General features: G+C 43.5%; 1 protein-coding gene across 2 annotated transcripts; it reads left to right on the plus strand.

Annotated features, from left to right (window-relative positions):
- The first annotated feature begins 4558 nt into the window (after positions 1–4558).
- On the plus strand, positions 4559–22531 carry LOC138772110 (5-hydroxytryptamine receptor 3A-like). 2 transcript variants are annotated; one of them, XM_069952251.1, is made up of 9 exons: positions 4559–4836; positions 5872–6041; positions 6562–6606; positions 6703–6812; positions 9070–9239; positions 11728–11876; positions 18444–18654; positions 20814–20942; positions 21638–22531. In XM_069952251.1, exons 1-9 carry the CDS (start codon positions 4752–4754, stop codon positions 21898–21900), a joined length of 1332 nt encoding a protein of 443 aa, XP_069808352.1. In that variant the 5' UTR covers positions 4559–4751; the 3' UTR covers positions 21901–22531. The 2 variants fall into 2 exon arrangements, with proteins under 2 accessions (XP_069808352.1, XP_069808353.1); XM_069952252.1 differs by lacking the exon at positions 4559–4836 and adding an exon at positions 5067–5164.
- Positions 22532–23429: the final 898 nt, after the last annotated feature.

Genomic DNA, 23429 nt, shown 5'->3' on the forward strand with positions numbered 1-23429 from the left:
GCATTTTGAGGCCGTCACATCCAAGGGTTCGATAGGATCCCCAGACAACTTCTTCAATACAATGGATCAATCCTATGATGGAACTGGGTTGCAGAAGTCAGGCCTTAGTTTGGCCACTGCTCTGAAGAATCTGGAGATAACCAGAACCTGGGAACCAATGCCATGTCGGTAAGCATTTACCGCAGTTAGGTGCACTTCAGGGTGTTGGGTTTAAGGCCTTTCTGGAAGCCATCCTGGGGAAGCTGATGTATAGTGGTCACTTCTTCAGTAGGACTTTGGGTGGTGGAACACCAGGAACAATATATACTTCATATTCTGGAGTAGACATTCACAGTGACGGCTTTCTTGGATGCTAGCATGGTCTGTATTACATCTGCCGATAACCCCTGCTTTCCTAGCTGGTCGTGTTCATATTCCATGTCGTGAGATGTTGATTGGCCAGGTTCGGATGGAACACTCCTTCCTGCTGCAGCCGGTTGTTGTGAAGTAGAAGCCTTCAGAATCCTCCCTTTGTTAAGATTAAAGGAGAAGTCTGTCCGGGAAGTAAAAAACAATAACAGGCAGGGGGGGGGGGGGGGGTAATTAAAAACTGTAGCTTCCCCCCATACCGTCCTGAGGGATAAAAATTGGACTGTTTCCAGGGTGAAGGTATGTGCACGGTGAGGAATAGACGAATTGAAGCAGAACTATTTCAGCTTGAAATTCCTCCCGTAAAATATGAACAGAGCAATGTCCCATTGTGTTCAATGGTATTTCCGTTCTGTTGATCACACTGCAGAATTTCCGAGCAGAATTTTCTGCTGCAGATCCAAATATGGCGGAATTCCGTGCGGGATCCCGCCGTACTCAGTGTCCTGCTGTGAGTGAATAAGAAGGCGTGCACATGTCCGCTTCCTCCCCTCTCCGTTCAAAGAAGTGACATGTCACTTCCTTGAGCGGGGAGCGACGGCAGCGGACTTGTGCACGCCCTCTCATTCACTCACAGCAGGACACTGAGCACGGAGGTAATTCCCCCGTGTTTGCTCATTGTGAACGGGGCCAAAGAATTGACATGTCATTTCTTTGGGAGGGTTCTGTTAGAGAAGTTAACGGGCTCAAATTCTGCTCCTGTTCTGCCAGAGCTAAATAGACGAGGAATTTCAAGCAGAAAACCTTCCTCTACAATTCCCATGAGAATTCCTCTGTGTGCACATACCCTCATCTATCAAACCTTCCTTTAAAGGCCTTAAAGGATCTGAGATTTTGAAGGAACCCCATCCCTTTATTTTCACTTTCGTTTCAAAATATCATTAAGCTTTGGACCAGACAGAGAGGATGGATGAAAAGGTAAGGAAATGAAAGTGATTTTTAGATGCATCACTTATCTAAAAAATCTGTCCTCCCCTCTGAGGATTCATCCTTATATCCTATGAAAAGAAAGGCTGACTCATTGTGCAAGAAGCAGCAGCTGCCTCATCCAGACTTTCTATGACCTCTGTATCAGTACGGGCATTGCACTTTTGGTTAAGTGACCTATTCCATGATATTGAAGAGAGGACAAGTTGCACAACATCGGCACAAATGTGCTAAATGGATGGATCCCTTTAACCCTTGAAGCAGCAACTTTATATACAGATCTAAGAAACCTTGCCCCTCCACGCAGATTCCTCCCCGGCCTGATATCACATTATCTCACCTCCTAAGTGACTAAATTCAATTGTCTTCAGAAATACTATAAACCGACAATTGATTTTCAGTTGACTAAGAAATTGCTGTAAGGAAAGTAGCGTAAGTTCCAGCATGGATACCTGTCCTGTTACTTGGCTTCTATCCGCCATCAGGGACTTGTGCAGTCTTCTCCCCGCAGAGTTATCACGCTATCCTTCAGTAGCAATGTCCTTTGTTGCCCATAGCAACCAATCACAGATCAGCTTCCATATAGTAATGAGCCCTGGTAAAATGAAAGCTGAGCTGTGATTGGTTGCTATAGACATTTCTTCTGAAAGACTGCCTGATAAATCTTCCCATTGGGTAGATATACACAGTATTATTTATTTATATATATATATATATATATATATATATATATATATATATATATGTATACTATAGAGCAGAGTGGTGGTCTGTAACCTAGACAACAAGCTGGGGAAATATTTATCATGCACTGGTGTTGGTAACTTACCTGCCCCTGTTCCTGCAACATCTTCAGCAGCATCCCAGACTGGCGGGGGCCCACCCCAACAGCCGCATACCGGGTGACATCATGGATACATGACAGGGTCCCCGGCAATGTGAGGCACCATGGATCCACATCACCTGGCGGAAATTTTAAATTACTGCAGCTGTGCTGCTGTATGTGAGTAGGTGGCGGGTCTAACTGCCAGTCAAAAGGCCTAACATACATGTGTGCCTTTTGAGGATCAGCGGGTCGGTCCACATTCTGGATCGGAGCCCCTCACATTTATATCTCCCATACAGGGGCGGATTAACTTTACTATGGGCCCCGGGCTGTTCACCAAGCTTGGCTCCCCCCAACCCACTGTAACTATGGCGGCACTAACTTAAGTCTTTTTCCTCCATAGTGCAGCCTGTAAAGGACCTGTGGTGACATCATTGTCACATGATAAGGTCCTTCAATACATTCTCTAATGTTACTGCATTGTGTCCTGGCTGCAGTTTTGCCCTGATTTGTGCAAAAATGCGGTAAAAAGCAGCTATTTTTATGCAAATCATGACTGAATGTAAGTAAGGAGCTCAGGGCCCCGGGCTACCGGCTATCAGACTAATTTCACTAGTGTGCGTGGGGTTCCCTGTGCTTTCTATACCTTGTTATCTGGCTTTCCTAACCCCCGACTATTGTACCTGACTGCTCTTTATTATCTGGCTTTCCTAACCCCCGACTATTGCACCTGACTACTCTTTTTTTTCCAAATATTTTTATTCGATTTTTCAAATTTTATCTATAACAATACAGTTACATATCAAAGGAAGACATAAATAGGATACAATAAAGTTAGTTTGAAAACAATTTTGCTATAAAAAAAACAATAGAATCTAAAGAACAAAAATGAATGCTCTACAGGATCGAAAGAAATGTAGATAAAGAATCTCTATCTTTAATATAATTAAGGAACTCTGAGTACTCCTAGGGTGCCCCTTGCCTCCGCCGTCTGATACCAAACAGTATTACCTGACTACTCTTTATCTGGCTTCCCTGACCGCGGCTATTGCACCTGACTACTCTTTATCTGGCTTCCCTGACCGCGGCTATTGCACCTGACTACTCTTTATTATCTGGTCTTTCCTAACCCTGGCTATTGTACCTGACTACTCTTTATTATCTGGCTTTCCTAAACAAAGCTATTGTTACCTGACTACTGTTTATAATCTGCCTTTCCTGACCAAGGCTATTGTTACCGGACTACTCTTTGGTAGTGTACTTTGCTGCCCGTTTGGTTTGACCCTTGCTTCCTGACTATCCCTTATCAGTAAGTTTGTCTTGTTTGTCAAAGGCAGAACTACCACAGGAGCAGCCACAGCGGCTGCTACAGGGCCCATGGCATCAGAGGGTCGGGTGGCCCGATGCTGTAATGGACCGGGCCTTCTCAGATCACATGACTCGTAGCATCCGCTTGGGTGCATCTGCCCACAAGGGGAACAGGGAATTGGGAGGGTTCATATACTACCTAACAACAGGAGGATATCTTTATTGGCGAGGGGGTTAACTAACAGACTTGCCTACATGGGGGGAAGGGGATTAACCTGCAGGTGGATTCCTGTATGAAAGAAGGGGGTTAACCAAGGGAGATGCCTACATGGGAAGGACAGGGGCTAACAGGGGAGATAACTATATAGGGTGAAGAGCGGTTGACTATCAGGAGAGATAACTATATGGAGGAAGAAGACTAACTACCAGGGAGATGCCTATATAAGTGAGGCAAACTACCCAAGGAAATGACTACATAGGGGGAGGGTAACTACCAGGGGGGTAACTTACAGGGGGATACCTACCTACCAGGGCCATTGCCTATGGGAGAATTAGCTACATGGGGATACTATCTACTAGGGGGGCTTGGGTTGGAGGGGGGCATCAAAAGTTTGCTATAGGGCCCAGCCAATTCTAGTTCTACCCCTGTTGTTCAAGTTTTGTGTTTCTTCATGTATCGCAGGTTAGGGGCTGTCACCCAGTTGCCCGCAGTCACTTAGGGGTTTCTGAGGCAAGTAGGCAGGGACAGTGGTCGGGGATGTCTGTGCCCACCCTGTCCCTTCCCTTGCCCTGAGCTGGCGTACATTTCAGTGAGGTCACAGGGCAGCTCCAATGTGCTGGGATAAATGCACCTCTACATTAACCCAACGTGCCCATGCGTTAGCGGTTAGCGTTAGCATATGAGACCCCCGTCTTCTTGACTATCCCTTTAAATGTGTTGTGGATTCTGGATGCAGAATTTCATCACAGGCATCAGCGCCCTGGAAATCCCTCTGAAAATCCAACAAAAAATCCCTGGCAGAATTCCTAGATCTACAAGCGTCTGCCCTGTGGATGACACAAAGCTCGTATTATCTAAGGAGCAAAAAAAGGGCATTGCTCCAGCATTATCCGTAATAGGAATTCTTTGAAATCTGAAACATCCTAAATTGTCCTAAAACAGATTTACAACAAGAAAAAATTGCACTTTAATTTCATCTTGACAAACCGGATCAATAGAAGGGAATGTGATCACAATGCACCAGGGAGTGAAAATGGATGCGGATAATCCGGTGGTTTCCCAATGCCCAGTATAAATGCTCCTGCACTCCGTCACAGAACACAGAAAGCTACAACAATGTGGCTGCTGCTCTTGTGCCTTTGCTTTGGTATGTATATTGCTTTTCTATTAACCGCTTTGCCTTTGCAGCATTGGATTTCTGGTTGACGAGTTTGAGGAGAATGAATTGATGAATTCATGGAAATTAGAGGACAAAAATGTGTGTGCTATAATTATTTGTATAGTGGAGCTGGCAGCTCTCCTGACCCCTCCGGACGTCTAAACTCTTGTATCCCATATAAAATAACAATGCTGGATTATCTTTTCCTTCAAATATGCATTGTGCTTTTCCTCTGTTATTTCTCCTGGAAATGTATAAATTACTAGACTCAGTTGGGGGTGTCTCAACACAGTCGGATGCTTAAGCGCTATGCGGTGTAAGTAACACTTCTAAACCTCACATAACTTTGAATAATGTGAATAAATACACATATATATATATATATATATATATATATATATATACACACACACACACACACACAGTATATGTATTTTGTATATTTTATTTTATGTATGTATTTTATTTATGTATTCATTTATTTATATTGTTTTTATAAATATTTATATATTATATTATTATATTGTTTTTAGACATATTATTATTATATTAATTATTATATTATTATTATTATTATTATTATTATTATTATTATTATTATTATTTATTGCTCTACACTAAGCAGCCTGAGAATAATGCTATTTGTAGAGCAGCTTGATACCCTCTGAGCCATTGCTCACTGTTTGTTGTAGTTTGTTTTTTTATGTTTAGGCTATGTTCCCACTACGTATAATGAACGGCCGTTGCTTAAAAAGAAAAATTGCATTAAAGTCTATGGAGAATGTCCGGAAATAAATTACATGGACATTATTTTGACGCCCATTGTTTGCATTGACTTAATTGCAAATGATTGTATTTTGAAAAGAACGTCTAATTGAAAACAATGGCCGTTCTTTTTATAAAAAGTATGGTGTGTGAACATAGTCTTAACCTGATACATCTAAGCACTATATCAGGTTACACACATACTTATTATTGCTAATACCCTCGATCCTCTCTCTTCTTCGTCTCCTGCCTTTCTAGATTACATCCCAGGTGCCGTGCTGAAGCAGACGTGCAAACACTACGATGTGATCAATTATCTCAATATTACAGAACGGCAAGATCTGCTATTGATGACTATGCCGAAAAATGACTGGAAGGAACCACTTGTAGTCACAGTGGACATGCTGTTTGTCTCCATCCTGAATGTGGTGAGAGGATGATTGGGGGGAGAAGACCTTTGCTGAGCAATTTCCAGAAAGAGGGAATTGTCCAGGATTAAAAAACAAAACAAAATAGCAGCTTTCTTCCAAAAACAGCACCTCTCTTGTCTTCAGGTTGTGTGTATTAATCCAAATCAGCTCTATTCAGTTCAATGGAACTAAGGTGCAATACCACATACAAACTGAGGACAAGAGGGGCACTGTTTCTGGAGGAAAGTCGCTATATTTGTCTAATCCTGAATAACTCCATTTAAAAAAAAAATATTATGCTAAAGAATGGAAGAAAAAGACACATAGGGGGAGATTTATCAAACATGGTGTAAAGTGAAACTGGCTCAGTTGCCCCTAGCAACCAATCAGATTCCACCTTTCATTCCTCACAGACTCTTTGGAAAATGAAAGGTGGAATCTGATTGGTTGCTAGGGGCAACTGAGACAGTTTCACTTTACACCATGTTTGATCCATAAGATGAGTCTTTATCTGCTATTTGCTATCTTATTCCCATAGGTTGAGAAGACACAGACCCTAATGACGTATTTCTGGATATTTACAGTAAGAGGACTTTTTGATTAAAAAAAAATTTATTTTGATTTTTTTAAAAATACATTTGTGCCATTGTTCTCTAAATGTAACTATTTCTATCTGCAGATATGGAAAAACGATTTCTTATCATGGGATCCTGAACAGTTCTGTAATATAAGCTATGTAACAATCCCATTGTCCAGTGTCTGGGTGCCGGATCTATACTTCCTTGAACAGTAAGGATATAATTGTGTGCTAGCATGCTCTAGTATGGCCAGTTCACACTGTGCTACTTCGTCTCATAAAAAAATGCAGGAAACGGCGATGAAAACTCAGAGAGAAGTGTGAACACGGCCCATAGAATAATGAGTAGAATTTGCACCTTCTAAATTAGTGAGTAAAAAAAAAACAAAAAACTCATAGTAATAATAATAATAGCCCTAAACATCTGTCTGTCCTCATGGGGCATCAGTGAGCATTTTCTATAAAATCCAGAAAAGTGCATATTTTTTAATGTAATGTATAGTCTTTTATCAACATTTGCACGTCCGTATAGTGGTAGCAGTAAAGGGTGACACAGCCCCCTCTACTGCCATATGTTTTGGGAACTGCAGGGCTATCTAAGCCCTGCAGTTCCCTATCCCCTGTTCTGCTCAGTCGCTGCCACACAGCACTATAAATAGTCCCATTCCCCCTCCTCTGTACTGTATATTCTTTTATACAGTACATAGGGAAGAACAGGACCCTGCTCTGTATAGTGCTGTTCAGCAGTGCTTGCCTTGCAGTTCCCAAAACAAATGGTGGCAGCAGAGGGGGCCGTGTTGCCCCTTACTGGGGGGGAGACGGGACATAACGTAATAAACAATCATTACTCACCTCTCCGACCTCTCAGGGCCTGTGACATGTCAGAAGTTATTTTTTATGACAGTGCCCATTGAAGCTGTTTTGCACAGATCACTTTCCAGCGGTGTCCTCCCTATCAGGCAATAATGTACTAGAATAAAATACAAATTACCATCATGAGATGGGAAACATGTGAAAGAAGAACAGTATCTGGATCTAATCAGTAAAAAAAAAAGTGATACATTCACTTTAATGGATAATTTCAATACTCTAATTGTATCACAGAAATGTTCTGTACTCTATCAAGTTGCAAAATCTTCACAATCCCTCCAAGGGTACCAAAACCCTTAAAGGGGTTAATTCATGAAGCTATTAGGCTAGGTACACGCAGTAAAATAAAAGATAAATACGACTGTAATTTTGGTAAATAATCAATTACGGACAATATTCTATACATTGTATGCGCTCCTGGCCAATTCACATTGACTTTAATAAAGCACATTATTATATTGAAAATGCAGCTGTATTTAAACCTCAAAATTACGGCTGTATTTTGGTGTTATTTTACTGTGTGTAAACATAAAGGTGCAGGCTGAGGAATCAGATCAGGGCTAGGTGCACAGTGTGCAAAAAGGACGTCCGTCTTTTACAATAACGGCCGTCATTGCACAAATAACATCTGTTGTTTCAAAGTAACGGACGTTATTTGCACAGTGATGGCCTTTGTTATGAAAGACGGGGCATCATTTTACATAGAATGAACCATGCCTAAGGGTATGTTCATACAACGCCTATTGGGGCGAAAATACATCTGTATTTTGATAATTACTTTTGTAACTAATGATCAACTTGTGTTGCAGCCATTCATGATGAACATCAGACGACTAAAATGTATCATTTACACGGCCATTGTTAATATTCTGGCAAGGGGCCCTTGCACACTGAGCAAAAGATGCTGAATTTACGAGCGGAGTCCATGTGGCAGATCCCACTTGAAATTCAGTCTGTCCTATTTATTCAATGGGATTTCTCTTGCCTCTTGCGCCTCTCTTCTCCATGTCAGGAACGGTCCAGAGCAGGAGAGGTTTTCTATGGGGAATTGCTAAAGCTCTGGGCAATTCCTGACATGGACAGAGATGGCAGCAGAGAGCACCGTGTCAGACTGGAAAAAATACACCACTTCCTGCAGGACATACAGCAGATGATAAGTACTGGAATACTTGACATTTCCCAATAGAAGTAAATTACAAATCTATATAACTTTCAAACGTAACAAACATACTTCAGGCTGCAGGAAAACATAGTAACCTCAGGATTTTACTAATGAAACAGGGACTATGATCTGTTTAAGCCCTCATTGATTTCAATGGGGTTTTGTTTGCATCTGTTTTTATCTGAGTTCTTTGAATGAAGAAAAAAAAAGTGGTCGGCAAAATAAATTCTGTATATTAAAAAAAAATGGAACACAAACAGGAAGGGACACATCTGTTACTATTGCAGTCAATGATGACGAATGTAAAGTTTACTATCTATCCATCATGATATGATTTTGGAACTGAGCATGCTCAGAAGAGGAGGCACAAAACGGATGCTGTCGGACATGGGTAGCACATTTTATACAGGTTATTGAGGTTTTTTTTTCCTTTGTAGAGTTGTTGAGGATATTTCCCCCTGGATGAAGTATGCCAATCTGACCCATGATGGAGTCATTACAGCTCTTAAACCAATGCGACTGACAAGCACCTGTGTTTTGGAATTTTACTACTTTCCATTTGATATTCAGAAATGTTCTGTCATCTTTACCAGCACTATGCATCGGGGTGAGTTTTCCTCTAAGGATTTTTGTGTTTTGTACAAAAAATGTTTTCAGATGAACTCAACAAATTTTTTACTATACACAAGGGCCCGCTGAGGCTCTGTCACCAGAGGGCCAGCAAAAAACTGGAGCCGACCCTGCACAGAAAGTATGCCCTGTTAAATTGTGTAAATGGGAAGTTCCAATAAATCACACATGCAAAGTATTATAGGGTAGGGGAGGGAGGAGGCATGCATGCTGTAGCTCAGCTCTTTAACATGTGTGCTCTGCTGAGCATGATATAAAGCTGACAGATCACCTATAACAGGGGTTAACTACAATTCCCACAGTTCCCAACACCCAGTAGAAACTGAGATGGAACCAACTTCAGGAACTGGAACTTGTTTTGGAATTTCTCCCTATTATATGTCTCTCCCTGTATATTGTGACATAGGATACTGAGAAAACATAAATAAATGGTCTGACTAGCAGGAGTTGAGCTTGCAGATATGTGCTCTGAAGCCAGGCTCAGACTGGTTTAGACTAGGTTTAGGTCTAACCTAAAAGGGGCTGAGGTAGGGACTTAATTGGTCAACAGGCATCATGTGACCAAAGCATCTTACATTCATACATGGGTGCTGTAAAGACACAGCAGAAATGTTAACCCTCACACTGATACTATACTTCAGTCTATGCTGTTAAAGTGAATGTGTGGTGTCCCACCACGGGTGTTGCTATTGGTTACACCCTTCGCAAAAGCCTGTGCTTTTAAGATACAGTGGTGATGTAGTAGTACCAGAGTTTTGCCACAAGATGTCGCTGTTATAAGTATGTATACCTAACTATTGCACGGCTATAGTATCCAAAGGGTTATTGTTTGTTTATGTACCACATAGGTCTGCACACCAATGAGAGTTCTTTCTTCTGCTATCCTATCTCTCTTTACTTTCACAGACGCACTACTCACCCACCCACTCACAGCACACCTTAGATATGCTGTAGATAGGAAGTCACATGGGTAGAGGAAGTGTAGGGTCTTTTGTCGCTGGATTCTGTATAGGAAAGACACTAGCCAGAACGCTCTCTACAGCAGTCTTGTTGGGCCCTTGCTCATGCCAGGTCCCCAGTCTAAGTTGTGGTCTAAATGAAGGACACATGTATCTAGACTTATTTTCTTCTCTAGTAACTCCACTCAACACTATGCAGTGTTAAGCTTCCACTAGAGAGGACAAGTCAAAGATCACCCTAACCCATTCCGTGGATCAGGAGATACATAGTGCCAGACAGTATTCGTATGCAAGTGAAGGAACTGATCGGGACAGAGCAAAGTTGCTAGAAGCCTATAAACTCTATCTCGCAGCACTGGTGTAAGCAGGGAACTCTCAGCATTCCGCTCATCCTAGGTAACAAGGTCTGGGGCTTGTGTCACCCTCTAGGATGGGTCACTTGACACTAGTTTGCAATAGGTGGTGCAAAGACCAAAGAGTCAAAACACAGGCACAAGTACTCTCTCTACTCTCAAGTACCCTTCTGTTTCTACCTCCAAAGTCCTGGCAGAGCACAGTACTACTTAGGCTGGGACTCTCTCAACATCCTCCTCTCTACTCCTCTGAGCTCCTCTTCAACCTCTCCACAAGCAATGCAGTGGGCACGACGGGTACTCCTTCTCCTACTCTCAGTGCAGATCTAAACTTTAAAGTTTTAAGTGCCTCATCAACTACAAGTTATCGTATCAGAGTAAAGCTGTATGACCTACTGCACATTTCAAAAGTAAACCAGATTCTATTTACGATAAAGAAACTCTTGTCAAGCACCGGCACCGCACACACACACACTCCTTGGGTCAACTCCCCTTTCTGTGGGTGGCAGTACCAATATTCCGGGTGGGTCACTACTCCACTCAGGACCACCGTAATAAGTACCCAAGGGACCCAGCAACAGCCCGGCAGGTCACTGTCCACAGGGGAACTAGGTATAGCCAGCCTATTACCCTAAAGGCAGGTTGCCCAATCGGCACTGGCGTCACAACAGATTACCATCACTGGGCTAGGCTATATCTTGGCCAACCAGCATAGGACTGGCGTCACGCTGAACCACCTGGCAGGTGACCGGCCGTATCTCTACTCCGGGGTTCAACACCCTCCCCGGTTTCACCACAAATGTACCACTTACATTTTTGACCCAGTACCCCCAGTGTACCGATATCCTACCTCTGTGATGTGCATTTGCTTTAGGCAATTGGACAAGTAAAGTAGCAGTAAATGAAATATCAGAACATATGATATCCAAACGCAGTGTAAAGTACGAAGAAAAATATTCCTCAGCCACACAACATCTAGGTACCGGGACACTGCAACTGGCTTTTGTCACAACATCTTTTTACACATCCTTCCTCATACCCCCACTAAGAATCAGCACCTGCAAATATGCAACTAGACTACCTGTATACAGTAAGGTGATTGTATTGCTGTATATTGCCTGACTGTAGCATATAAAGAACTTTTACTTCTTAGAAAACCACATTATTTTGAGGACCCTGAGGAATACCACTGAGATACGCAAAGAAGATATAGATCTGTATGTTGAGAATGGAGAGTGGAATCCACTGGAGATTACGGTGGAGGAGAAACAACTGAATGGCTATTCAACCCTCTTCTGCACGGTAATACTTATTGTGTACTATGTACTAGACCTTATTATAACCATTGTCATAAGATAATGCTGAGCTCCACTGGAGCCTGTGGTGGAAGGAAAACCACTAAATGGCTATTCAAGCCTGTTCTGCACCATATTGGGATTATTTTTTTGTGTGTGTGTTTCTACTTTGGTCTTTAATAGCTATTGTCATAAGCCAATTCTGAGCAAAGCTTCATTTTAATTATAAAGATAATTATAAAAATAACAATCATTTTTAAAAGGGGTTATCCAGGATTAGAAAAAAAGCCCCACAGCTACTTGAATAATAGAATAGAGATAATGCATGTCAGACAATAGAGATAAGTGATGTAAGGCCTGATAATAATGGCCCAATAATAATCTGCTAGATTGGCGCTCGTTTACCGAGCTATTACACAGGCCGATTATTGGGCAGCAAGGGCTGCACGGACATCGTTAGCGATGTCTGTGCAGCCCTTGCATTCAGTGTAAAATAATAAATATTAACTCTTACCGCATTCCCAGGCATCCTTGGAGGCCTCCCACGCTGTGTGCAACTCTGACTCTGCTCCGGTCTTTGCAGTGACAGGCCGCAGCCTGTCTTGGCTAGTGATTGGCTGAGCGGCCGGTCTCAGACGGTGATTGGCCAAGCGGCTGTGGCTTGTCACTTCAATGACCGGAGCAAAGGCAGAGCTGCACACAGCGCGGAAGGCCTCCAAGGACAGTAGGGCAGTAAGGGCAGTAAGGGGAGTTAATATTTATTATTTTACTCTATAATCATCAGCCGTGCATCATTATTACACGTAGCGATGTGCGGTCGGCGCCCAATGATTTTAAGTCTGAACCTAAAGAAAGAAAGATGATCGTTTCATCGGCTGATCGTTCTCTATATCACACGCAGCAATAATTGGCCTGATTTGGCTGATTATATCTCTGTGTAATAGCGCTCTTACAGTACATAGAGAAATCACTCAGAAAAGGCCTTATTACACTTAAAGGGGTAGTGCGGCGGTAAAAAATTATTCACAGAATAACACACATTACAAAGTTATACAACTTTGTAATGTATGTTATGTCTGTGAATGGCCCCCTTCCCCGTGTCCCACCACCCCCACCCGTGTACCCGGAAGTGTAGTGCTTTATACATACCTGATCCGTGCCGACACGCGTCCGCCATCTTGTGCCAAACGTCATCTTCGGCCGGCCGGCCCGAACACCTTCGATCTTCCCGAGTGCCGGTCGCATCATCAGCTGCTCAGCAGCGATTGGCTGAGCATACCTGTGCTCGGCCAATCGCGGCTCAGCGGCTGATGACGTGGCCGCCGGCCGAAGATGACGTTTGGCGCAAGATGGCGGACGCGTGTCGGCACGGATCAGGTATGTATAAAGCACTACACTTCCGGGTACACGGGTGGGGGTGGTGGGACACGGGGAAGGGGGCCATTCACAGACATAACATACATTACAAAGTTGTATAACTTTGTAATGTGTGTTATTCTGTGAATAATTTTTTACCGCCGCACTACCCCTTTAATGATATCGGCCTTACATGGCTTATTACCGGCCATTCGGGCGATAATTGTTTAGTGTAATAGTGCATGTTAATAGGCAGCGATCAACCAGCGATCATGGTCTTTCACCATGCTAAAAGAGCACGATTCGTGCACCAGCGGTCTTCTGCGTGTCGCTCCATATAATAGGAGCAGCAGATTTTTTGCTGACTTTAATGGGCAGCCCAAACAGTCTAAGGATTGTTCGGAGGGTCCTTCCCTCTGCTCCCTGCTCACTGTCTGCGCGTGTAATAGCATTGGCACATAGACCACTGCTTTTAGAGCAGAGAGGTGGTCGGTAACCTAGACAATGAGCTGTCAACAATTGGAGGGAAAGAGCAGCATATCAGGAGGAGGCAAGTTTGCTAAATGAATGTAGTTGCAAAAATATTTCATTTAACGAGTCCTACAAGTATAACTATATCAGTTGAGAAGGGAATACCCCTTGGCGGAGGTAGGGAAGAGAATAACAATCAAGTATTGCTTACTTCTCCCCGTGTCCGTGTTGCAGTGCATGACCAGCCCCGGGACCCCCGCCTAAAGGCTTTTTCCCTTGAATTGTGATGATGTCATCACTCAGGGGGGGGATGCCCATTCTGGCTGATGGACAGCCCCTTTGGCCATTCAGTGACTTGAGCAGCATCCGGCCCCAGTCACTGATTGGGCTGTCCATCAGCTAGGTCATGGCATAGGCTCTGATGGATATCCCAGAGCCTGGCGGGGGATCCGTCACTATATAGGTGAGAGGGTGAGGTTTGTTATTTTCCCCACTGCTCCTGCACTTTGAAAAAAATGTCCTGTGGCTGGACGTCTCCTTTATGTAAGTAATGAAAATAGTTGGCAAGGGCTGTGAAAGCGCTGAAACGCATCCCGTAAAATCTGCTGACATATGCCGAATACCTGAACTAAAAATAAGAATCAATTCAAGAGGCCTGAGTGCTGAGGATCTTTGATAACAAACAGTATCATTACCACATATAAATAATGCAAAAAAGAAGAGTATAGGATAATGCACAAGATGACATCACAGCACCGCAATAATGGACTTTCATTGTTCTTCCAGAGGCATTCCCGCCCCAGCACCTCTCTGTGCAGAGGTTCCCCAGTGGATCACTGGCTCCCAGGTAGTCAGACATGCAGGGGGGGCGGCGGCATCTTCCTCTGCTCATGTTGCTTCCCTGAACACTGCAAGGCCCCCGGTGAGCGGGCACGTCCCCGCTCCACTGTACAGGCCTGACTGCAGGAGTGACGTGCTTCTGGCATGCGGGACATGTGCGATTGGTGCCAAATTTAAATTCAGCTGTGCGTTGGCGTCCAGTCTCTCCCCTACAGCTGAAGCAAGATCAGAAATCGGACCTGGACTGTGCAACTGTGGGTAGGGCTTGCCCAAAAGGTGTTGCTGAACATAGTTATGCTTGCAGGGGTTGGCCTCCTCTCTTTTGCAGTGTGAAAAGTAGACCCCTAAGAGGAGCAAAGAGGTTTCTAAAAATCCTAGAAAAATCTGCTCCTAAGGAAAGGAAATGTGTTATGTGTAATGCTGGTCTTGACCCTGCGTATTGATAGTTATGCCCCTCATGTCACTCAGGAAAAATGTTCTATCATGGATGATATCCATTCCATTGTGCAATGGAGATTGCTGTATCAAAGGCAGCTTCAGCCACAGCATCCAGGTACAATTCCTCGCAAAAGAACTAGGGGGATGTCTAGTAGTTCTTCTAATTCTGACCAGGAATCTATACAGTGGTTCCATCCAAGGCTGAGCTGGAGGAGGGAGAGACGGTAGATGAGCCTAGAGAAGACGTGTAGGGGGCAAGATAATATTACCTTAAAGGGGCTCTCCAGCGCTACAAAAACATGGCCACTTTCCCCCTACTGTAGTCTCCAGATTGGGTGTGGTTTTGAAACTTAGTTCCATTGAAGTAAATGGAGCTTAATTGCAAACCGCACCTGATCTGGAGACAACAGTAGGGGGAAAAATGGCCATGTTTTTGTAGCGCTGGATAACCCCTTTAACTGTGCTAACATAGACTACAAAACAATGAACCTGAAGGAGATAGCCCAGAAAAAGTCTATAGTTGATGAAATGTTTGGTACTTATCCAGGAAAAATAGAGTTTTTCCCGTAAATCCTTAACTAAAAGAATTTTAGAGAGAAAACAGACGGAAAAGAGACTGTCTGTACCTAAGGAGGTTAAAAACCATCTCCCCTTTGAGCCTGCTGATGTTATGTTGTGGGAGGAAATCCTCAAGATAGATGTACAAAGAAGCAAAGGTTGTGAGAAATGTCTATGTTCTATCCCCTGAAGACTTGTCGCAACTCAATGATCCCATGGACGGTCTGCTTAAGTAAACACGGGAGGCTACTAGTAATTAAAACTAACACTGCTGCCACATCCATTGCCAGAACCATATCACTTTGGCTTAACCAGCTGGAGGTCATGCTAGAAAATGTTCCAAACTTCAAACACACATCAACCATAAGCGCAGGCTTTGTATCCAAAGGGGTAAATTTATTTCATAGTCTAATAATTATAAACTTGTTTTCAAGGCACTCGGCAAGGCAAAAAGTTAGTAGTGTGGGAGACCTAGCATGGTGCACACCTCCACAAATTCTAAATGGACACTGTAAAGATGACTGTTCCCTGTTGGCGAAATCAGAACAGACTGTGTCAAATCATCTACTTTCTGTAAAGGAGTTACTTGAAAGTTTGGGGTGGATCATAAAGCTGCCAAAATTAGACCAGGTGCCAGGGAGGCAGAAGGTTTTTTTTTGGAGGGGGGGATTATGCTAGATTCTCAAAACCTATTGTTTTCCCTTCCAGACCAAAATATGGATTCCCAGCTTCAGGGGAAGAAAGAGGGCGACCATTCAAGAATACATGAGGATCTTGGGTCTCACAACCTCATGCATTCAATATGTGGCATGGAGCCAGAGGCACTCGAGGGTCCTTCAGACTTCACTACTGGGACTTCAAGTCCTGGGACAAAAAGCCCCCAGTCACTAGAAAGCAAGGTCTACATCTCCCAGAAGGTAAAGAACTCCCTTTGGTAGTTTGTGTTCAAGGAACCTAAAAAGGGGGATTCAGTGAATTCAGGAACCAGCATTTAGCCTTACAGAAGAAGTAAGCAGTTCAGGATGGGAGGCTCAGTGTCAGGGCAGTTATGCACAGGGGTTATGGTCTTCCAAGATAGCCGCAGCCTCCTTAAATCTAAGAGAGTTGCTGGGGGCCTAGCAGGCTATCCTGTCCTTTCATGATGTTCTGACGAACCACCATGTCAGGGTTCTGTTGGACAATGTAACAACCGTTGCATACCTATGTTCCACCACCTTCAGAGGGTAGCACAGAACATCTTTCGCTGGGTTCTTTCAATATCAGTGGTCCTAAGCAGGCAGGAAATTCTTCCAGAAGATTGGTCCCTAAATCAGGAGGTGCTCCTTCACCTAGTCCAAAGATAGGGCTTTCCCCAGGTGGATCTCTTTTCCTCTCGCTCAAATAGAAAGGTATATCTGTTCCCTTAATATAGCAGATAGATCGTGGGGTCTGGCTGCCCTGTCCATCCAATGAAACATGGATTTGGCATACACTTTCTCCCCCTTCCCTATCATCCCCCAAGTCATCAGGAAGATCAGGACGAGCCTGGCAATGGTAGTTCATATAGCCCCCCACTGGCCCAATAGAAATTGGTTTCCTCAGGTGCAGGATCTAGCGTTGGACGGTAAAGTGTTTCTGCCACTGAGGGAGGATCTTCTTCTCCAGGGTCCAGTAACCTTTCCAGTGGTTCACAGGTTGAACTTGGCAGCCTGGCTCCTGAAAGGGAAATGCTTGTAAGAAAGGGAATGCCAGATAATGTTAATGTTTCCTTCTCCAAAGTAGGAAATCCTCTACGTCTGCTATATATAGGAAGTACTGGAATAGGTTTGTCCAGTGGGTGTAGTCCCTCAGTACCTGATATTACTAGAGTAGGGGTAGGAAGGTGTCCAAGGACATGGACGCCAAGTGGATTCAACTATAAATAACCTACCTGGCGCAGGGTGAGCCCATTCCTTCGAGCATCAAAGCTCACTCTACTTGTGGGGTCTCCTCCTCCTAGGCATAAAGGGCGGACACCTCGGCAGAAAAGATTTGCAAGGCGGCAACGTGGTCAAGCATACATACGTTTCTAAGACAATACCGACTAGATGTGCTGGCCTCTTGTAACTGCACATATGGACACAAAGTCCTTCAAGCGGTCATCCCTCCCTGAGACCCTTAATTTTGTAGGTCTCCATTCATGGTACTGTCATGGAGGATGCAGTGGAAATACAGAATTACTTACTCACCGTTAATTCTTTTGCCACAAATCCTTCATGACAGCACCACCTGAGTTCTCTGTTAGCTTCTTAGTCTCTACAGAGTATTTTGAAACCACTGTAGGTGTGATCTGGGGAGGGGCTTTTATACTTACCTGTATTTTGTCCCCTACAGAGATGAAGGGAGCATCCTCCATTCATGGTGCTGTCATGAAGGATTTGTGGCAAAGGAAATAACAGTGATTAAATAGTTCTGTATTTTATAGCAAGCCCTGTGGTCACAGGGACAATAGACTGGCAGACCCTAGTCACATAAATAGGAATGTTTTTTGGTCATGCTCTGTAACCCATGCAGAGGGCACTTCTCAGTGAGGGGGAGGCTGAGCTCTGAGCTTTAGCTTTTGTGAAGGGCAGTAAATATACACATTGGTGTCCTCTTTCACTGCTAAAAAGGATTGAACAGGAAGTCTCAAAATTAGTTTTAGGCTTAGTGGCCAGAATGAAAACTGCAAGATCTCAGGATTGTTTTATAATATAGATAGTAAAATGGAAAATTAGAAAACACATGACAAAAAATTATTTAAAAAATGTTTAACATGAAAACTAACATAAAAAAACTAATCAACAATAGATAATTTCCTAACACTGTAAACCCTTTAAGTTGTAGACACAGGTTTGTGTTTGGAGAGAAGTCTATGTATCATGTGTTTAACCAGACTTTTTGTCATTCTCAGTTGGTCATGAAGCGACAGTCAAGCCTGTACGTGTCTGCCTTAATCTTACCTTCTTTGTCTTTGATGGTTCTGGACCTTTTAAGTCACTTCATTCCAAGAGCGTACAATGAAAAAATCAGCTTCAAGATCACTGTGCTCTTGGGAATATCTGTCCTCACAATTATACTTAACGATTTATTGCCTGCGTCCTCCGGTACTCCACCAGTAATCGGTAAGGAGGGGAAAATAAGGATAAAGAAGGGGGTTTATCAATTGTGATTATTCTTGTGCCCTTGTTCTTTAAAGCAACTCTTTACCCACAATCTGCCCTCCCCCTTCAAACCGCTTGTACCGTCGGATAGCTGTTTTTAATCCAAGATCTGTCCTGGGGTTCGTTCGGCAGGTGAAGTTATTGTTCTAAAAAAACTATTTCTAAACTTGCAGCCCCGTGTCAAATTGGCGTGGCCTAGAGTGTCTGTGCCCTAGGCCTGCGATGCCTCCCCTTCCGTCCGCCCCGCCCTCCTAACCATTAGGAATACCCCAGGCAGGATTTCTCCTACTCCTTACTTGTCTGAACACTGCACATGTGCTGGATAGTTAAGGCCCACATGCAGTGTTCAGACAGGTGATGATTAGGAGAAATTCCTAATGGTGAAGAAGGCGGGGAGGAGGGACGGAGAGGAAGTGCAGGCCTAGGGCACAGACACTGTAGGCCACACCAATTTGACACAGGGCTGCAAGTTTAACCCTTAGGCGACCCTGGACGTACCCGTACGTCCAGGGCCACCTCCATGTGTTCAGAGCGGGCCACGCGGCGGCTGCGCTCTGGACTGCCGCGGTCCCGGGTGCCGCTCGTAGCCTGGGACCGCGGCTATTAGCGGGCACAGTCTAATCGCTGTGCCCGCTAATAAAGTAATCGGATGCAGCTGTCAAAGTTGACAGCTGCATCCGATTACTTGATACAGCCGTTCCCTGGTGTCTAGTGGGGTGGACTGTGATCCACACATCCTTCTCCGCCGAGGCTCAGCGCCGTAATGGTGCTGATCCCACCTCGGCACTCGATTGCTTCCGGCTGCAGCAGCCAGAAGCAATCAATGTGCCTATCTTATCGATCTATGCTGCATATCTATGCAGCATAGATCTCAATGAGAGATCAGTGTACTTATACTAGAAGTCCCCCAGGGGAAATAACCCTAACCCCAGGGGGGCTTCTAGTAGAAGTGTAAAAAAAAAGAAAAAAAAAGTGTTATAAAAAAAAAGCCCCCTCCCCTAATAAAAGTCAGAATCATCCCCCTTTTCCCATGTTATAAATAAAAATAAATAAACAAACATGTTTGGTATCGCCGTGTGCGTAATCGCCCGAACTATTAATCACATCCCTGATCTCGTGCAGTAAATGGCGTAAGCGCAAAAAAATCCCAAAGTGCAAAATTGCGCATTTTTGGTTGCATCAAATCCAGAAAATTGTAATAAAAAGCAATCAAAAAGTCACATATGCGCAATCAAGATAACGATAGAAAGAACACATCATGGCGCAAAAAATGACACCTCACACAGCCCCATAGACCAAAGGAAAAAAGTGCTATAAGCCTGGGAATGGAGCGATTTTAAGGAACATATATTTGTTAACAATGGTTTGAATTTTTTACAAGCCATCACATAATATAAAAGTTATACATGTTACATATCGTTGTAATCGTAACGACTTGACAAACATATATAACATGTCAGTTTTACCCCAGGTCAAACGGCGTAAAAACGAAAAACCCCTAAATAAAAGAAATGCGTTTTTTTTTTTTCAATTTCACCACGCATTGAATGTTTTTCTGGTTTCGCAGTGTACTTTATGAAAAAATTCAGCCTGTCATTGCAAAGTACAATTAGTGGCGCAAAAAATAAGGGCTCATGTGGGTTTCTAGGTGAAAAAATACAAGTGCTATGGCCTTTTAAGCACAAGGAGGGAAAAACGCAAAAATTGAAATTGGCCTCGTCCTCTAAGGGTTAAAAACTGTTTTTAGAAAAATACCTGCATCACCTGAACAGACCGACCCCAGGACAGATCTTGGATTAAAAGCAGCTATCAGACGGTACAATCGATTTGGGGAGCACAGATTTTGGGTACAGTGTCGCTTTAAGACTGTCAGGCCTCCTGAGGGGCTTTGTGATGTAACAGTCCACCCTCCCAGTGCCTCCATCAATATGAGGAGGGAACCTACTCATTAAGGGTTGGACTACCCCTCTAATTGTGATCTTAAAGGAGGGAATAAATAAAAGGGGGGGGGGGGGGGTCTCTGAATAGGGGTATAAGTTGATGACTGAATTATAAGATTACACAATCCTCTATTATACTATTACATGTTGTCTGAATATTTCTTCGCTATCTTGTTGCAGTAATTTTTGTTATTGGTACAATGACTCTCATTGCTGCCGGGACCGTAGAACTCATTCTGATTATGTATATCGGAGGTAAAATCCTAAAACCGGATACCAAAACTGCTGGGGCATTCCCACCATATCAAGGTACTACAGTCATACTTTCTATGGATATGGATTTTTTTTTATAACTTTAAATGTTCACTGTCATTTTAACTAACATGCTCAGAAGTCAAAAGTGCAAATCACTTTATTTTATTGATGTTTTTGTGCTTAAAATAAATTTGAGGTCAATAAACAGTGGTGTTGCTATAGGGGTCACATAGCTCATAGTCCTCCCCACACTAAGCAACCTCAATGCATTGTCATGTTCTCAGCAAGATTGTGGCAGCATTGGCTTCCTGTATTTCCATCCCTGGGAGGAAGGCACAGGGAGATGGGCGGGGGCAGGGTGTACTAGGTAGAGGAGGCAACATTACCTATTCGGGGGGCACAGGGAGGCACCGTTATCAGTGTCCGATTTTTATGTATTATGAGGTCACATTATATGACTTGAGGCCATGTTCACGCAATTTGAAACGACCGTGATTTATGCAAAACATACATTGTATTTGAAAAGAATGGGATCCCAGGCGGAGCGTATACACATAGTATACGCTCCGGCCAGAATTTCCACCGGCCGCACAAAAAAATGACAAATCAGTTTTGTGCGGCCGCTATTCATTGAATAGCTGCCGCACAGACATGTCAGTTTACACAACGGAGAGTGCGGTCACACAATGTGATTTATAAGTATGGAGTGTAAGAGCATTTTCATCTGTGGTTTTGCTTCTTCCTGTTAGGTCCCTTGCCGCAGTCTTGCTCTAGAGAGGTCCAGTTTGAGGACGAAGGGACAGTGCTGGAAGATGGAGTACTCTCAAAGCTAGAACGGATCTGTAGAGACATTCAGTTGGTGCGACAACAGATCCTGACTCTTAGGAGTACAGAGGAAATGGAGGAAAAATGTGCAAAGTTTCAGGACAAGATTGAAAATGTCGTCTTCTACTTGCATTTTCTGCTTGTTTCCGCTTTTTATGCTATAGTTTTTGTCTTATGGAAATGGTGAGAGATGTTGGAAGAGTGTGGGTGGCATAAAAATCCATGCAACTTTATCATACGTCATGACATGTTAATGTTGCCCATTTGAAAGTGGAATAGGGTAGAAACTGCAAGCTAGAAGAGTGAAATGAAATTCAGCCCAATGTGCCCTGTCTTAAAAGTCAATTTAGTGAGAACCTCTCTTTAAAGGGGTATGCCAAGTTAAAAGAACAGTGAATAGAGGATGTGCTGGGACCCCCTGTTATCTTGAGAGGCGATTTGTTCATGCCTGCCACTGCTCCATTCACTGTCTATAGACAAGGCCCAGTCTCAAAATTGGTCAGATCCCTGGAAACTGACACTTATCCCCTATACCGTTAATGGGGGATGAGTACTTTAACCCAGCATACACTATTATGATGACTTTATTTGTATGAATGCTATCATATAAAGGAAAGCTCTCATAAGATTGACCTAGAGAACCAGCACATTGGCACATTTTCTATTATAACATTTTACAACACACATATAGCTATAGGCAGTCAGACACCATTATTCTTTTGTCCATGTCTGAAAACACTAAATATACCTCAGAACTAAGGAGCTGTTGCACTTGTATCTACTAAGACCATATACAAATAAACTGACATGTTGCACCACTTTTGCATTGATTTTCTGCTGATTCTCTCTCCCCCCCCCCATTTCTAGAAATCCCATGCACGTTTCTGCTGCCACAGTATGCTGCAGAGGTTTTACCCAAAATCTGCACTTTACCAAATCTATGTGACGTTATCCTAAGCAATCCTAAGGGTGTTGAGAGACTAAATCCACAGCAAGTTATCCGCATGTTTCCTTAGTGTGCAAGGGCCCCTTATTCTGTATTTCTGATGGTCCGAACAGAGTTTGGTTTGGGCAGAGTTTTGGCTCGGCAATGATGCCCGCTGTCTGCCCGCTCCATGGAGAGGGTGGATACAGCTGGAGGACCGCCTGGAAAACTGGGATACAGCCATAGCCATAGGCTGTATCCCAGTTTTCCAGGCGGTCCTCCCACTGTACGGAGCGGGCAAACAGCGGGAATCTGATGCAGAGCGTTCGGGTTCATACGAACCCATACCTCGGCAGTTTCGAACCATCCCTTATTTCAACCCCATTGACTTCTATAAGATTTCTGTAGCGGAATTCGCCCAAAGAATTGACTTGTCAATTCTTTGGGCAGAAAGCGGATCTACGGTGGAAAATTCCGTCATGTGCACAGAAAGCCCATTAAAATCTATGGGAAGGACCAATGTTCATATTTTACGGGCGGAATTTCTAGCATGCATTTTGGTGGGGAGTCTGCTGGAAATTCTGCTACAATTACTCAGTGTGCACATACCCTTACAGTTAAAGGGCTTTTCTGAGAGAAAATTTAATCTATGCATTTGGCCTCCCCATGGCATAAAACACCAAACAAGCCAAATCTAACAGTAATGGTGCCTTTACACAGAGAGATTTATCTGACAGATCTTTGAAGACAAAGCCAGGAACAGACTATAAACGGAGAACAGGTCATAAAGG

The sequence above is a fragment of the Dendropsophus ebraccatus genome, chromosome 14 (genome assembly GCF_027789765.1).
Source record: "Dendropsophus ebraccatus isolate aDenEbr1 chromosome 14, aDenEbr1.pat, whole genome shotgun sequence".
NCBI classification, from domain to species: domain Eukaryota; kingdom Metazoa; phylum Chordata; class Amphibia; order Anura; family Hylidae; genus Dendropsophus; species Dendropsophus ebraccatus.

What these genes read in the sequence shown, in the direction of transcription:
- LOC138772110 (XM_069952251.1), top strand. Translation starts at nt 4,752, where the DNA reads ATGCCCAGTATAAATGCTCCTGCACTCCGTCACAGAACACAGAAAGCT. An exon ending in GCTCTTGTGCCTTTGCTTTG is followed by an intron (nt 4,837 to 5,871) that starts GTATGTATATTG and finishes CTGCCTTTCTAG; the next exon opens with ATTACATCCCAGGTGCCGTG. An exon ending in CGGTACTCCACCAGTAATCG is followed by an intron (nt 18,655 to 20,813) that starts GTAAGGAGGGGA and finishes ATCTTGTTGCAG; the next exon opens with TAATTTTTGTTATTGGTACA.